The sequence below is a fragment of the Silene latifolia genome, chromosome 11 (genome assembly GCF_048544455.1).
Source record: "Silene latifolia isolate original U9 population chromosome 11, ASM4854445v1, whole genome shotgun sequence".
In the NCBI taxonomy this organism is placed as follows: domain Eukaryota; kingdom Viridiplantae; phylum Streptophyta; class Magnoliopsida; order Caryophyllales; family Caryophyllaceae; genus Silene; species Silene latifolia.
The window spans coordinates 122,614,007-122,628,325 of record NC_133536.1 but is presented as its reverse complement, the minus strand read 5'-3'; the positions used below and the strand labels follow the sequence as shown (position 1 = coordinate 122,628,325).

The following is a 14,319-nucleotide window of genomic DNA, read 5'->3' as shown; positions in this document are numbered from 1 at the left end:
TTCACCACCCCCCCCCCCCCCCAACCCCCCGTTTTTTTTTTTTTTGCAATTGTCAAATCATCAATATCATACAATAATATTCATCACCTACCCCTCTAGTATCCATCTTAGCCTAAATGATACCGATTCGCCCAGTCTTAACCTTGTGACGGATAGCGTCCGTCACAAGGGAGTCTAATTATTAGAAGATGGTCAATTCTCATGGGCATGGCTCCTGAAAATTTTGAGTATAAATTTACCTAAACCTCCCGCAACATTTGAGACAGCCACGACTCTAGATAAGTGAGAAAATTCAGACGAGGCTCCAAAAGACATTCTTTTACATCACAAATTTACATGATATGACAGACCCATTTCCGTTTATTGTCTGACTATAGAAGTATCGGCTTCAACAGACAATGACAGAACTATGACATCTACCGAATACCTAATTTCTGTACAAGACATGACCAAGAGAGTTTTATACATGATTTCTGATTGGGACTGCATTTGACAGCATCTGTTCATTTACAACTCAGGAGGGCCTCTTACAAGCTTCATCATAAACCCGAATTTAACATTGGGAGAGGTCTTAGGTCGGGGCCAATTTGCAGCCTCGGGCACTTTGATACATTTAAAACCGCGACTTGTATACAACTTCGTAGCTCCTGCATTATTGAGGTCATAGTGGAGTGTAGTTGCTCGGCAGCCCCAGATGTGGGCTTGAGCCTCGGCTTTGGCAATGAGCTGTTTGTGTAAACATTGTGATATATACTAATGTTTGCTTATTTTTCTCCATATGTGACCATTGTTGTTAACAAATGTATCATTGTTTGCTTAATATGTTACCATTTTAACTAATAAATATATACATATATGCAAGATCAGTACCTATGACAAGATAATAAGTTCTGGTTAAAAGGGTAACACTGAACTCTAAATGGATCACATTATACACTACACAATGCCAACATATATGAAATATCAGTACCTTTGCCAACACTTGTGTTGAGGAATGTTCTATAGTTGTTCATGGGCCATCCCGCCCATTAGGCCCGCCCGTCTAGCCCGCTTATTACGTGGGCTTGGACAAGTATTTTTTACCCGAAAAATTAAGAGGGCGGGCTAAGCCCAGCCCGCCAAGTTAAATGGGCGGGTATGGACAACAAGAAAATCCCGTGGGCCGGCCCATTAGGCCCGTTTACTATTTAAATCCTTTACTTTTACATTTAAAAAAAGACATTTTCAAAGAAAATTGTATCAATTTTAAATGGATGTGAAACACTAAAATAATATGTAAACTATAAAGATTAAAATATAACGAAAATAATTATATTTGGTACCTTTATTTATTTTAATTAATAAAAGATCTAAATTGAATTTTCGTGTTACGGCCCATTAGCCCATGGGCCGACCGACTTTTGACTAAAGGGCGGGCAAGGTCAAGGATAACTGGCCCATAATTAAGGCCCGACCCGCCCACTAAGGTCTTAAAGGGCAGCTTTTTCCTTCACAGCCCGGCCCATGTCCGGCCCAAGCCCGCCTTTGAACAGCTCTAGAATGTTCTATATGTGACCTTTTTAGGTCACAAATATATCAATGTTTGATCCATATGTTACCATTTTAACAAGATAATGTGTTATTTTTTGAAAGGTGATAAAAATGGTAGCTTTCCCAACATAAATAACCAACCATGATCACACATATGTTAGGGTGGATTTTTCTTTACATGTAAACATAACACTCTAAAAATGGTGACATATAAGTAATTGTTGAACATGTTACCACCTTAAGCGAGAAATGTACCTATGTTTGCTAAATGTGCAATGTTATAAAAAGGCAAGTCCTGGCAACATAAGGACTAAATGATAATATGCATCGTTTTTAACTAAACTTAGCATGATCAGTTCTTCTTCATAACAACTTGGTCACATTGTTGGACAACATTAAAATGTGACCACATTACGCTAAACTGTCACCACATTATTCTAAATATGTCACAACATTTTTATGTCATAAGGTTGTTACAAAAGAAGGGTTGTCGCACAATCCCTAAAACCATGAAAATCTAAAAAGTGTGACCCAAAATATTACATCATTAACCAAACCACCAACGACTACGCCAAAACATTACACCACTAACCTAACAACGACGTTACATTAACGACATGTGCCCCTCTTCATTTCTTCTTGCCAGGATTTTAGGGACGGGTTGGGGAAGGGGCAACATCCTTAGTGCTATTATAAACCGGACCTCCTGGTGGAAGGTCTCTAGCATGGGTGTACCTCAGCTTATAAGAGCGGGCTGGTGTCGCTTTCGGAATGTCAATGTCGTCTATCCCCAGGTCAAACGAGGGTGGCAGCACCACGTTCTCCAAAGAACTATCCACTTGATCAAGCATGGCAATGAAGGCAACATACAATACGGGGTCGTTTTCCAATTGTTGCATGAAGGTCTGCTCTGATTATTCCGCTTCTCTGGCATCCGCTTGCTACTTTTGTGCTCTCACTCCTTCAAACACGGTAGGCTCCGCCCCCATTTCTGCTGCCATCTGACCATGCAAGCATGAGACCAACTGCTGGTTCCATTTTGTCATGTACCATTTCAGTACACGCGCCTACACATAGAATGTCACCAATTGTAATATGTATCACATCTAAAATAGGGAAACCAACTTAATAATATCATCACAGGTAAACAAGCCCTCATATCACAACTATAATTGTCAGTTTTGAACACCTAAAGTGAAGATTCAAAAACTGAAGCCAGGGTCAACAGAATGTCACTATCTTTAGTGAGAATGTCACCAACTTAATAAGTTCATCAGATTTAAATACACCTACATATCACAGCTATGATTTTCACATTTTAATACTAATATATAACAATCTTAACATGAAGCTAGGGACTCAGAATGTCACCATCTTTAGTGAGAATGTCACCAACTTAATAAGTTCATCAGATTTAAACACACTTACATATCACAGCTATGATGGTCACATTTTAACACTAAAAAATATAACAATCTTAACATGAAGCGGCTAGGGAATCAGAATGTCACCATCTTTAGAGAGAATGTCGCCAACTTAATCAGATCATCACATTTAAACAGAACAACACATCACAGCTATGATGGTCACATTTTAACACCAAAATATAACATTCTCAATCTGAAGTTAGTGCAATTAGAATGTCACCATCTTTAGTACCTATGACAAGAGGGAAGAATCTTATTTGTGGACTTTTCATTGCTATTAACAATCAGAATGTCACCATCTTTAGTGATAATTTTGCATTTTAGACAATTAAGCATACAACATAAACTCTAAGAGAACAAAACATATTCTAAGTCACCATCTGAATTACCGTATGTAACCGCTTTAAGTTGTAGACACTGGTCGGAATATATTTTTCGGTTACTTCTCGTTAGGAGTACATAGACCAAAACACAATTTATAACTTCACAAACAACTCTACAATTAGTAAAGAGGCAAGTAAAGGTCGGATTCCAAAGGACGGGAATTGAGATGAGATTTCTATTGTAACTAGCGGTGTCTAAGGGTGTCACAATTGGGGTTTGATGTAGAAGATCACTAAACTAAATAGCAATGAAAGTAAACAAGCAAGATGAATTAAAAAGGGGTGTAAACAATTGATAAAAGGCACTAGGGTGTCATGGGGTCATAGGGGATTCATGGGAATTGATCATACAAACATATTCTCAAGTTATAAGCAAGCAATTATTGTTGTGATGGATCGAGTTGGTTTATATCTTACAATCCTAGGAAAGTTTGGGTCCCGGAGCCGAATCGATTAGATTATACAACACCTACAAGTCGACTTAATCTTCCCTACTCAACAATATGCATGGTCTAATGAGACTCGAGTTGGTTTATGTCTTACAAGTCTCATTGAAAAGATAGGTGATGGGTAAAAAATGCAAGGATTCATAGGCTCACATTTCATCAAACATAACATGTGCATAAGTTGAGATCACAACAAGCAAGCAAATAAACTATGAAAGCATATTAATTTAAGCATGAATCATCCCCCATGTTGGTTTCCCCTAATCACCCATTAACCCTAGCTAAGGAAACTACTCACTCATTATCATGTTGAACATGCTAGCAAGGTTGTCAATCATACAACCAAAGTGAAACATGATGAATAAATGAAAGTGATTAACAATAATTAAAGAGGGATTAAGAGAATTATACCTACTAATGATTCCAATAATGAAGCAAAGAATAAAAGAAGTACTTGATGCTTGATTGAGAGGTTGTCAATCTCCCAATAATAACCCAAATAATCTTCAATTACCCAAAATAAAGGATGAACAAGAGAGATTAAGGAAATAAAACTTGTATTAAAACTTGATTAAATGTTGATTACAAGATTAAAGAGAGATTTGATTGATATTAACTACTCTAAAGATTGCTAAGAAGAACATGCTCTTCTAATTAGACTAATGGGGTATTTATAGTGGGGATTAGGTGCATGAATTAGGGTTAACTAAGAGCTTAAATGACGATTAAGTCCCTTGTTGAGGAAACGCCGGTCTCTTTTGGAAGACTCCGGTCTCTAGGGAGACACCGGTCTCTAGAAAAAGATGTGCATCCTTCCTTGAAGCTTGAAGAAGACGAAATGGGACTGTCTGGGAATCCGGGCGTCTTTAGCACGGGACGGGCGGATTTGGCGGTCTCTGCCCGGGCGTCCAGGTGGTGAAGACGGGCGTCTTCTAGAGCTTTTGCCCGGGCGTCTTGGGGGTGAAGACGCACGGATTGTGGGGTGAAGACGGGCGTCTTCTAGGCAATCCGCACGGATTGTCAGGCAGTCTTGTTCCTTCTTCTTTTCTTCCTTTTTCTTCATAAAATCCTTGAGGATTCCTCGGAGATGCAAGGATCTTTTCTCATCATTGCCCATCTACTATAGTATGTACAAAGGCCTTCTAATCTTGTCTCTCCTTGATGCTTGGTCATTGAATTCAATCAATTTAGCCTCATTTTGTCATGAAAATGCAAAGTTTTCACTCCATTCCTACCAAGGGATCAAATCCTCAAAGAATATGCAAAACAAAGAACTAGAGACAATAAATGACCCAAATATGCACTAAAAAGCATGGGAACAAGGCTAATTCGGGGACTAAATATGCTCTAATTATGGTCACATCAGACACACTCAACAATTTGAACTGAGAAGTAGATATTTTTAAGGACTTACGTCTTTATACTTCTTGCGGAGTTCCTCATCAGTAGGGAGGTCATCTGGTAGCGGCAGCGTCAAACACCTAGGCCCTTTATTCTTTACAGACATCCTTTTCTCAGCTGGACGAGGTTCCTCCTCCACCACAAATTCCATTTCCGCACTCACCTTCAACCGGGAGTCGGTAGAATGACTTCTCCGGATTAATAGAGACCGGGTATGTCAAAAGATCCCATATGCCTATACCAAAGCCCTTATGGACAATGTAAGCAAGGCATTGCTCCTGAACCTGCGCCTTCATCGCATCATAGCTCTAATGTATTATCAAGGGTAGGGTAGATAATGCAGGCTCACCCCTCCAAACCAGGCGATGAAAATATAGCAACTCAAAGAACATTAGGCAACCACCCATGCTTTTGCTATCATTGCTCTTCCATGAATCCATGGCATAATCAAAACGTTCAAGCACGTGAGAGCACCGGTCCATGTTCGGAATGGCAGCTACATCCTCCACCGCCGCAATTAACCCCACGTCAACACGGTTGTGGACTGTGAGGACCAAAAATGATCCCATTGCAAACACTAAATTTTTTTTTTGAAATCTGGCCCACCTTGAACCAAGTTCAGCATTACATATTTCACCTTGTTTAAAGATATATCTTTTTTCGGCAACACACCGAACTTCTCCCTACAGAATTGCACCACCTCTTTATCGTCTGTTACAGCCGGTACCGACTGACCCCCACACGGTAACATGAACACATCATAAACATCATGTTTAATGACTAAGAACACATCATAAACAGCCTTGTATGCGTATCATAACGCTCCAACAACCAATCAATAATAGTATGAAGAAACTTCGATACCTTCAGCTCCAGTAGTCCTCTAAACCCAATGTCGTCAACGTCCTTCCTCTGAGTTGTTGATAAGTGCTCAATAACATAGTATAGTGCAGCTGGTGACCTATGTCCCTCGACCTCCTTCAATTTCCTATTCCCGGACACAATTATTTAGTCGTTAAATAATAATATGAATTAACTATCATGGACAGAAACAATTGATGCACACACAATTAAACTGTAGGAAACTTACGTTATTTCCTTTCTATGTCTTTTTTTAACCATTTTTTGGTCCCCTGCACTTATGGTTGACTTTCTCTTTGAGCATTCTCCAACAGTGGCGTCTTTCATGTCCACTTTCAAAGGCTTTGCTTGCACATGAATATCTGCGGCATCAGAATCAGCTTATAAAATGTAATAATTCTTGATAATTTATTGTTGCCATTTTTAGATGCTTTTACACACAATCAAGCACACTAAATAAAACGTATCTCAGCTTACAAACATGATCACATTTTTTACTATTAACAAAGATGTCACCATTTTCGAGAAAAGATGTCGCCATATTAAGAAAAGATGATTACATTTTTTACTATTATAGCAAACATGTACATATTACAACTAAGGTAATTACATTTTAACACTGAAAAATATGTCACCATTCTTCCTACTTTTTGTTACCATTTTTAAATGCTTTCACATACATTCAGCCAAATCAACAAATAGGTACATTAGAAAACAAAGAAGGCGACATCTTTAGTACTAAAAAACATGTCACCATTTTAGAGCGTAGATGTCACCATATTATACTAAACTTATAACAGTACTATAATATTCATCTCAGTTAAACCAATGTACATATTACAGCTTAGATGTTCACATTTAGAACTATAAAGTATGCCATCATTCTTCCTATTTCTTGTTACCTATTTTTATGCTTTCACATTCAATGAACCACATGCTAAAATAGGTACCTCAGCTAACAAAGATGGTCACTTTTTTTAATATTAAAATACATGTCACCATTTCAGAACCATAGATGTCACCATATTAAACTAAACTTATAACACTACTACAATGTTCATCTCAATTAAACAAATTTTTATGTTATAGCTTAGATGGTAACATTTAGAACTATAGAGTATTTCATCAGTCTTCCTACTTATTGTTACCTTTTTTATGCTTTCACATTCAATCAACCACATCCTAAAATAGGTATCTCGGCTAACAAAGATAGTCACTTTTTTCCACTATTAACAGACATGTCACCATTTTAGAAGTATAGATGTCACCATATTAAACTAATCTAATCACACTAAATTAATGTTCAACTCACATAAACATACCCACATATAATAACTAAGATGGTCACATATTAACACTCAAACATATGTCACCATACTTTCTAATTGTGGTTGTCATTTGCAGATGCTAATATCTATAAAAAATAACATCCTAAAATGGGTACATCAACTAAATAACATTACGACCAATCGTTAGTTGGCGCAGTGGTAGCATGGGGCTGCGCTTGGTAGGGAGGTCTGCGGATCGATCCCCCACAACTGCGATTGGGAGGGGTTTAAATACCGTAATCCTTGGACACGCCCCGAAATCCGGATTAGTCGGCCCAATGTGGTTTGGATTACCGGATGGTTTAGACCAAAAAAAAACTAAATAACATTACGACATATTCCCAACTAATATATATGACACCATATTAAGCTGAATTTTAAAGCACAGATGCTACATTTAATTTGTCAAAGCGGACACATTTTAAAAATGACAATATATGTGACCATGTTTTAAGCTTAGATGTTACCCTGTAAAGGTTAGGCCAACTCAAGCAAATAGATGTAGGTAAAAATAATATGATAAGAGGTTACATTTTCAACTTCACATATGAACATTTTTCGATTACATGGTCACATTTTCAGATGTTAATACCTATAAACAATAACATCCTAAAATGGGTACATCAAGTGAATAACATTACGCATATTCCCAACTAATATATATGACACCATATTAAGCTCAGTTTTTAAGCACATATGCTACATTTAATTTGTCAAAGTGGACACATTTTAAAAATGACAGCATATGTGACCATGTTTTAAGCTTTAGATGTTACCCTGTTAAGGTTAGGCCAACTCGGGCAAACAGATGTAGGTAAAAAAAATCTGATAAGAAGGTTACATTTTCAACTTAACATATGAACATTTTTCAGATTACATGGTCTTATTTTCAGCTTACCCTCTACTGTGCTTGCTTGTCCCTTCCTCTTCTTTTTTCCATTCATTGCAGCTCATTTTCAAAACTTTGTCAAGCGCATCTGCATGCCAGCATAACCCATTACTAGTACGCAAGAAACATAACTAATCTAATATCAATAAAACAACAAATTTGCTAATCTTAACCTGCAAACCATCATCTTCGGATCCCGGCCCTTCCTCACCACTGACTTCCCCTTCCTTTTCCCTGTCCTCCGTGTCCTTATCACCTTCCTCATTCACACTGCCTTCTGTCTCCTCAGAAATATCGTCTGAGCCATCACTTGCTTCACTTTCATCATTCTCCAGCGGCTGTGCAAATGGCACCTTCCCTTTAGCCTTCTGCAACGGCTGCTTTTCTTTTCTTATCTTATCATCTATTTATTAATGAATATTGTCAATAATCATTTTTATCAACAACAAATGTGATACTTTCAACACAAAATACCGCTTTCTAGTAATGACTCCATTTTCTAGCATTAATTACTAAACATAAACCATTTATTGAACATGCATCTTCTAGTACATTAACCAACTCAACTAATGACACCATACATTACCATAAAATACCGCTTTTACATGAAACAACTTAACTAATGACACCATTTTTAATTACAAAACTTGAACAAAATCACAATACCTTCCATTTTTTTCTTCGGGGTTGTCCTTTTAGCCATTTGTTTTTTCCCATCCTCTTCACGAAGCTTTAAATTGGTCACTGTAATTTTTCAGGGCAGTTTTGAGAATGAAAATGGTGATCGGCGGAAGATGAACATGCGGCAATTTTTTGGTACGGAGAGGCGAGGTGGTGACAGAAGAGGGAGGCAAGGTTATGAGAGAAGAGTGTAATGAATGAGTGAAGAGAGAGCTAAGGTTGAGTGAAAAGTCAATAAATTTCTGAAAAGTTGCCGCCTAACATTGGGAGTTCCCCCCCTTTTTTTTGCAATTGTCAAATCATCAATATCATATAATAATATTCATCACCTACCCCTCTAGTATCCATATTAGCCTAAATGATACCGATTCGCCCAGTCTTAAAATTAATATTTGTATTATGGAGGTTTTCTTGGTACAATCCTTGAGGAGAGATTCTAAATTGAATCTTGTTCATCCATTAGGAAAGCTCAAGAACTAAGTAAGGTAGGAGACCTTACTAGTGCCTAATAGCCGAAATATCCAACGTAAGGAACCGGTTTTCCTTTACTCTTATTTTTGTTTTGCATGTATAAGATTTTTAAGTTTTTATGACTAAAACTTTAATCTAAAATATGTGATAATCTAAAATACGATTTCCTACAAGTGATGTATTTTTATCTCAAGTTCTAAAACTAATAAGAATGAATTAATCACCCAAGAAAATACACTACTTGAGTGTATTATGGAGGAGGCCACGGTTTTCATGGCATGGGTAGAGTGCCCAATGCTTTTTCTTGTTGCTCTTCACAAGAGAGTAGGTTTGCATGCCTATCATTTGTAGGTTATCATTTGTAGGTTATGATTATACGTCCGTCACAAGGGAGACTAATTATTAGAAGATGGTCAATTCTCACGGGCATGGCTCCTGAAAATTTTGAGTATAAAATTACCTAGACCTCCCGCAACATTTGAGACAGCCACGACTCTGGATAAGTGAGAAAATTCAGACGAGGCTCCAAAAGACATTCTTTTAACCACAAATTTACAGGATATGACAGACCCATTTCCGTTTATTGTCTGACTATAGAGGTATCGGCTACAACAGACAATGACAGAACTATGACATCTACCGAATACCTAATTTCTGTACAAGACATGACCAAGAGAGTTTTATACATGATTTCTGATTGGGACTCCATTTGCCAGCATCTGTTCATTTACAACTCAGGAGGGCCTCTTACAAGCTTCATCATAAACCCGAATTTAACATTGGGAGAGGTCTTAGGTTGGGGCCAATTTGCAGCCTCGGGCACTTTGATACATTTAAAACCGCGACTTTTATACAACTTCGTAGCTCCTGCATTATTGAGGTCACAGTGGAGTGCAATTGCTCGGCAGCCCCAGATGTGGGCTTGAGCCTCGGCTTTGGCAATGAGCTGTTTAGCAATTCCTTTCCGCCGAAAGTTTTCCCGTACTGCAACATTCGAAACATATGCTATACCCATCCTGCCATAATACAAACTATCTGAGTTCATACAGGCAGCTCAGTAATGCCTACACTTGTTGTATGCTTACTTTGTTTTTGAAATAGAAAAATCAATTCATTAGTAGGAGGAAGAGCCAACACGAAATGTTCACAAAATATTAAAATTAATGGAATACGTGTCTATGAGAATTGAACAAAACTAAAATTCCTAAAACCATCGTTTCTTAAGCAATATTACACGATTGGTCAATGGATTCGGCGCGGTTTTGAAGTGGATGAATACTATAGGTTAATAGACAAAAATGGGACATCAATCCCAGCACCACCATACGAGTCAACACTACACAAATATTCCACATTACTCTGAATCGGCATACAGCTTGAAACTCTCATGTGAAGAGATACATAAATCTCATCATGGTCTAGAAAAAAATTCTCATAGAACATATGAATTATAAAGGCAGACAAGTATTATTAACATATGATTATATGAAATATTATGAATAACAAATCCATGAAAGGGGGGAGGGGGAGAGGAGATGATAGAAGGGGAAGACCAGAAATTGAATTCCATAATAGGAATAAATATAATAGTTGGGTCTCAACCATCACCTTAAGGTTTTGGTTGAGAAGGTTCATCTATCATGGTGTCGGAGCCAGTATGACCAAGAGGTCACGGGTTCAAATCCTAGCAGCCTCCAATAACTCACGAAGTGGAAATTCAGCACTTGATATGAGGGGGCCTGTGCACTAACCACTCTTCGAGCCCAATGAGCACTCGAGTGAGGGGGCGTAATAGGAATAAATATAATTGTTGGGCCTCAAACATCACCTTAAGGTGGTTTTGGTTGAGATGGTTCATCTATCATTCCACACTTTAGTTACTAGTATGAAAAACAATTACAAATTTCTGTCACTATGGTAAAGAATAGCGAATGTTTGAGCACTCGAGTGAGGGGGCGTAATAGGAATAAATATAATTGTTGGGCCTCAAACATCACCTTAAGGTGGTTTTGGTTGAGATGGTTCATCTATCATTCCACACTTTAGTTACTAGTATGAAAAACAATTACAAATTTCTGTCACTATGGTAAAGAATAGCGAATGTTTGTTTTATCAATATTTCCTGGCAATGAAGACGAATGAGAACATGATGCAAAGTACATATATAGCGAGAAAAATAAGTGAAGAAAATGACACTCTTAAGAAAATTAATAGAACGAGTGGCCTGTGACGATTTTTAGCTACACAGAGGACTATCTTTATCCCCAAACCCACTTTCAGTCTTAAAAAAAAAACAAAATATTACTCCCTCCATCCCATTTTTATTGTCCCCTATCTTCCTAAATTTATCCCACAACTATTGTCCCCTTTCTAAATTTAGTAAGGAAAAGTTGTAGATCTCCAATATCGCCCCTAGATAGTTTAGCTACGACCATCTTCATCCTAATGAATATTGCCCCCATTCCCTTCAATTCAGGGGATAAAATTGGTACTTCATCATCTTTCTTAAATCATCCCAAAATGGAAAGGGAACAATAAAATTGGAATTGAGGGAGTATCATTTAATTTTTAAGACATTTCAGACCCTCTTATTTTTCCACATTATCCTCTAGACACGTACAACTATCTAAACTAATATGTGGGATCCACATTTCTTACAATTACTATTCACGGGTATTAAATCGGGTCTTGAAATTCCAAGACCCAACTTGAGACTCAAAAAAAGACTTGCAAGGAAATGTTACTGGGCTTTAACCTGGAATACCATGTTGAACAGATTAATGCATCCAATTCATTCGAAAAACAAGGAAATGTTACTGGGCTTTAACCTGGAATACCATGTTGAACAGATTGAATTCCGCAGACCAATCTCAGAAGTTGGTAATGGGTGAATCTGGTACTACAGGACTCGTAATCTCATCATTTGATGTATATTTTCTTTCAATAATATTATAAAAAGTAAATTCAATGAAAGGGCCTAACAAACCTTCTCTGCCGCATTGGTCCTTTTCTGGGAAGAAAATCAGCAACAGTGTCGACCGTTAAAATCCCAGCAACATAACCTCTATTTATACAAAATTTTCCCTCAACACCTCCAAGTTTGAGATCTTCACTTCCAATGTAGAAGGTATCATCTGAAGGAGCACCAATAACTGCCACCAAACAAGTTCTTTTGCATCCATTCGGTACAGACAACCCAAATACCATTGCTATTAGCCTATCTAATCTTAAGACAAAGTCCAATGGAAATGAATATTCGGGAAAGAAGGAGCTACAATGTGTTTCAGCTACGTCCCAACAGTCCTCCAACCTGGCCTCTCGAACAACGATTTCAGGAGAAACTGTGGGAAACAAGTCCGCCACTTGACTAGCTTGGCTGGTTTCTGAAACAGAAATGAGCTTCTAGTAAGAAATTACCACGTTGACAGCACTAGCATTGGCAATTAAGCTGAAAGCAAGTAAACCACAAATGAAATATCTATGGAAAGAGAAATTACATTAACTACAAACTAGAAACAGATACATTAGGAAGTTCTTTTTAATTTATGATCCATTTAGATATGAAAATGTCATGACTAGATGGCTAGACCCTCCTTTTGATTTAGAACAAGGACTCTGACACATCATATGATAATGTTCAATAGAAAGTAGTCGAGACCGTCCTTAGATCCTGTGGTTAGAGCAATTCTATCTCTCGCGATAGAAATATGAGGCCTCCATGATCAGGCTAAGCTTATTACACAATACTTTTAAGAAAGCATCCATAGGTTAGTTTAGCAACTTGACAATGCAAAATCGATTGTACGCTCTAAATCCAGGGAAATAGATGCAAAGGTCATACGTTTAGTGAGGAAAACACAAAGCTATCGATCACATCAAATCAAGAAAAGAAAGAGGAAAATAATAACCTGGAGAATTGGGAGCAGTAGAGAGACGGAGATTGTAGGAAGAATAAGAATGAGAGAGGTTGGAAGGTGGTGATGCCGGAAATTTGTTGATGAGCCCCTGCCCCCCTAAGCCTAAGGTTATGGTCCGCATCTCTTTCTGATTCTTATTGTTTCCCCTCCCTATTTCTGATCTCAAACTTCCTCATTCCCTCTTTTTCTCCCTTCTTTCGTCCGCATTTATTCACTTGCGGTTAACACTTTAGGGGATTTGCTTATCTCATACTCCCAAATATAGGTGTAACACCCATACTCCAAGTGCCTTACCAGGACCACTTAGGTATGAATATATTACCATCTTGGTTACCCGAGACAATGATAATCAAATAAACAATAAAGAAACAACGTTTAAATAGAAATACTTAGTGAAGAGTTACAATTCTCGAAACCAAAACCAAAAGTATAATACATGTTCTCAAACCGATTTCATTTCTCGTTCTAACCGAAATGTAAAGAAACTACTAAGCTACAAATGAAGACTTCTATCATCATATCGTGGCAATCCCAAATATCCCAAGACTCATCTCATACCTCAATCAATATCTCGCTCACCATCCCCGAATGGATCACCGCAGTTTACAAAACAACAACCGGGTCGATCTTAATCACACAACTCAATATATATATCAACAATAAGATAAACAGACAAAACTTAATCACACACACACAACCACACCAATTCCAATAATCTCAATCACTGATCGTCCACGGACCACCCCGCCCGATGGGGGACCGCAGCCGTACCCACCAAATCCCCGCTCCTCATAATGAGCGATAACCCTGTCCATTAATGTGCACATCCCTTCTGTGGCGGGTTCCACAGAAGGCGAAACTAGGGCGTGAAGCCACTCCCGTAAGTGACCTCACTCAGCCGAGGACACGCCTCGAGAACCATAGACAACAATTACAATCACAATCACAATCACAACCGTCACAATACAATTACTATATCAAACAA

The 14,319-nt window shown here is 38.0% G+C and overlaps 2 protein-coding genes across 3 annotated transcripts; both read right to left on the bottom strand.

Moving 5' to 3' along the window:
* Positions 1-4,357: 4,357 nt before the first annotated feature.
* LOC141611889 (uncharacterized) lies at positions 4,358-9,840 on the bottom strand. Of its 2 annotated transcripts, none has more exons than XM_074430540.1 (5): positions 8,932-9,840; positions 8,439-8,668; positions 8,275-8,353; positions 6,278-6,410; positions 4,358-6,175 (listed from the first exon to the last, which is right to left on the bottom strand). In XM_074430540.1, exons 3-5 carry the CDS (start codon positions 8,318-8,320, stop codon positions 5,968-5,970), a joined length of 387 nt encoding a protein of 128 aa, XP_074286641.1. In that variant the 5' UTR covers positions 8,321-8,353; positions 8,439-8,668; positions 8,932-9,840; the 3' UTR covers positions 4,358-5,967. Both variants share the same exon structure in this region, with proteins under 2 accessions (XP_074286641.1, XP_074286642.1).
* Positions 9,841-9,931: 91 nt separating this feature from the next.
* LOC141611888 (GCN5-related N-acetyltransferase 4, chloroplastic) lies at positions 9,932-13,567 on the bottom strand. The gene is made up of 3 exons (XM_074430539.1): positions 13,326-13,567; positions 12,404-12,800; positions 9,932-10,433 (listed from the first exon to the last, which is right to left on the bottom strand). The coding sequence occupies exons 1-3, from the start codon at positions 13,453-13,455 to the stop codon at positions 10,145-10,147; spliced, it is 816 nt and encodes a 271-aa protein (XP_074286640.1). The 5' UTR covers positions 13,456-13,567; the 3' UTR covers positions 9,932-10,144.
* Between the last annotated feature and the right edge of the window lie 752 nt (positions 13,568-14,319).

Bases quoted from the DNA above. Each gene is read 5' to 3' on its own strand.
- LOC141611889 (XM_074430540.1), bottom strand. From the start codon at position 8,320: ATGAATGGAAAAAAGAAGAGGAAGGGACAAGCAAGCACAGTAGAGG. The intron at 6,411-8,274 runs GTAAGCTGAAAA...CTGATGCCGCAG, and splicing joins ACAAGCAAGCACAGTAGAGG to ATATTCATGTGCAAGCAAAG. The intron at 6,176-6,277 runs GTAAGTTTCCTA...GTCCGGGAATAG, and splicing joins AGACATAGAAAGGAAATAAC to GAAATTGAAGGAGGTCGAGG.
- LOC141611888 (XM_074430539.1), bottom strand. From the start codon at position 13,455: ATGCGGACCATAACCTTAGGCTTAGGGGGGCAGGGGCTCATCAACAAA. The intron at 12,801-13,325 runs GTTATTATTTTC...TTTCTGTTTCAG, and splicing joins TACTGCTCCCAATTCTCCAG to AAACCAGCCAAGCTAGTCAA. The intron at 10,434-12,403 runs GTTTGTTAGGCC...GTATTATGGCAG, and splicing joins GGACCAATGCGGCAGAGAAG to GATGGGTATAGCATATGTTT.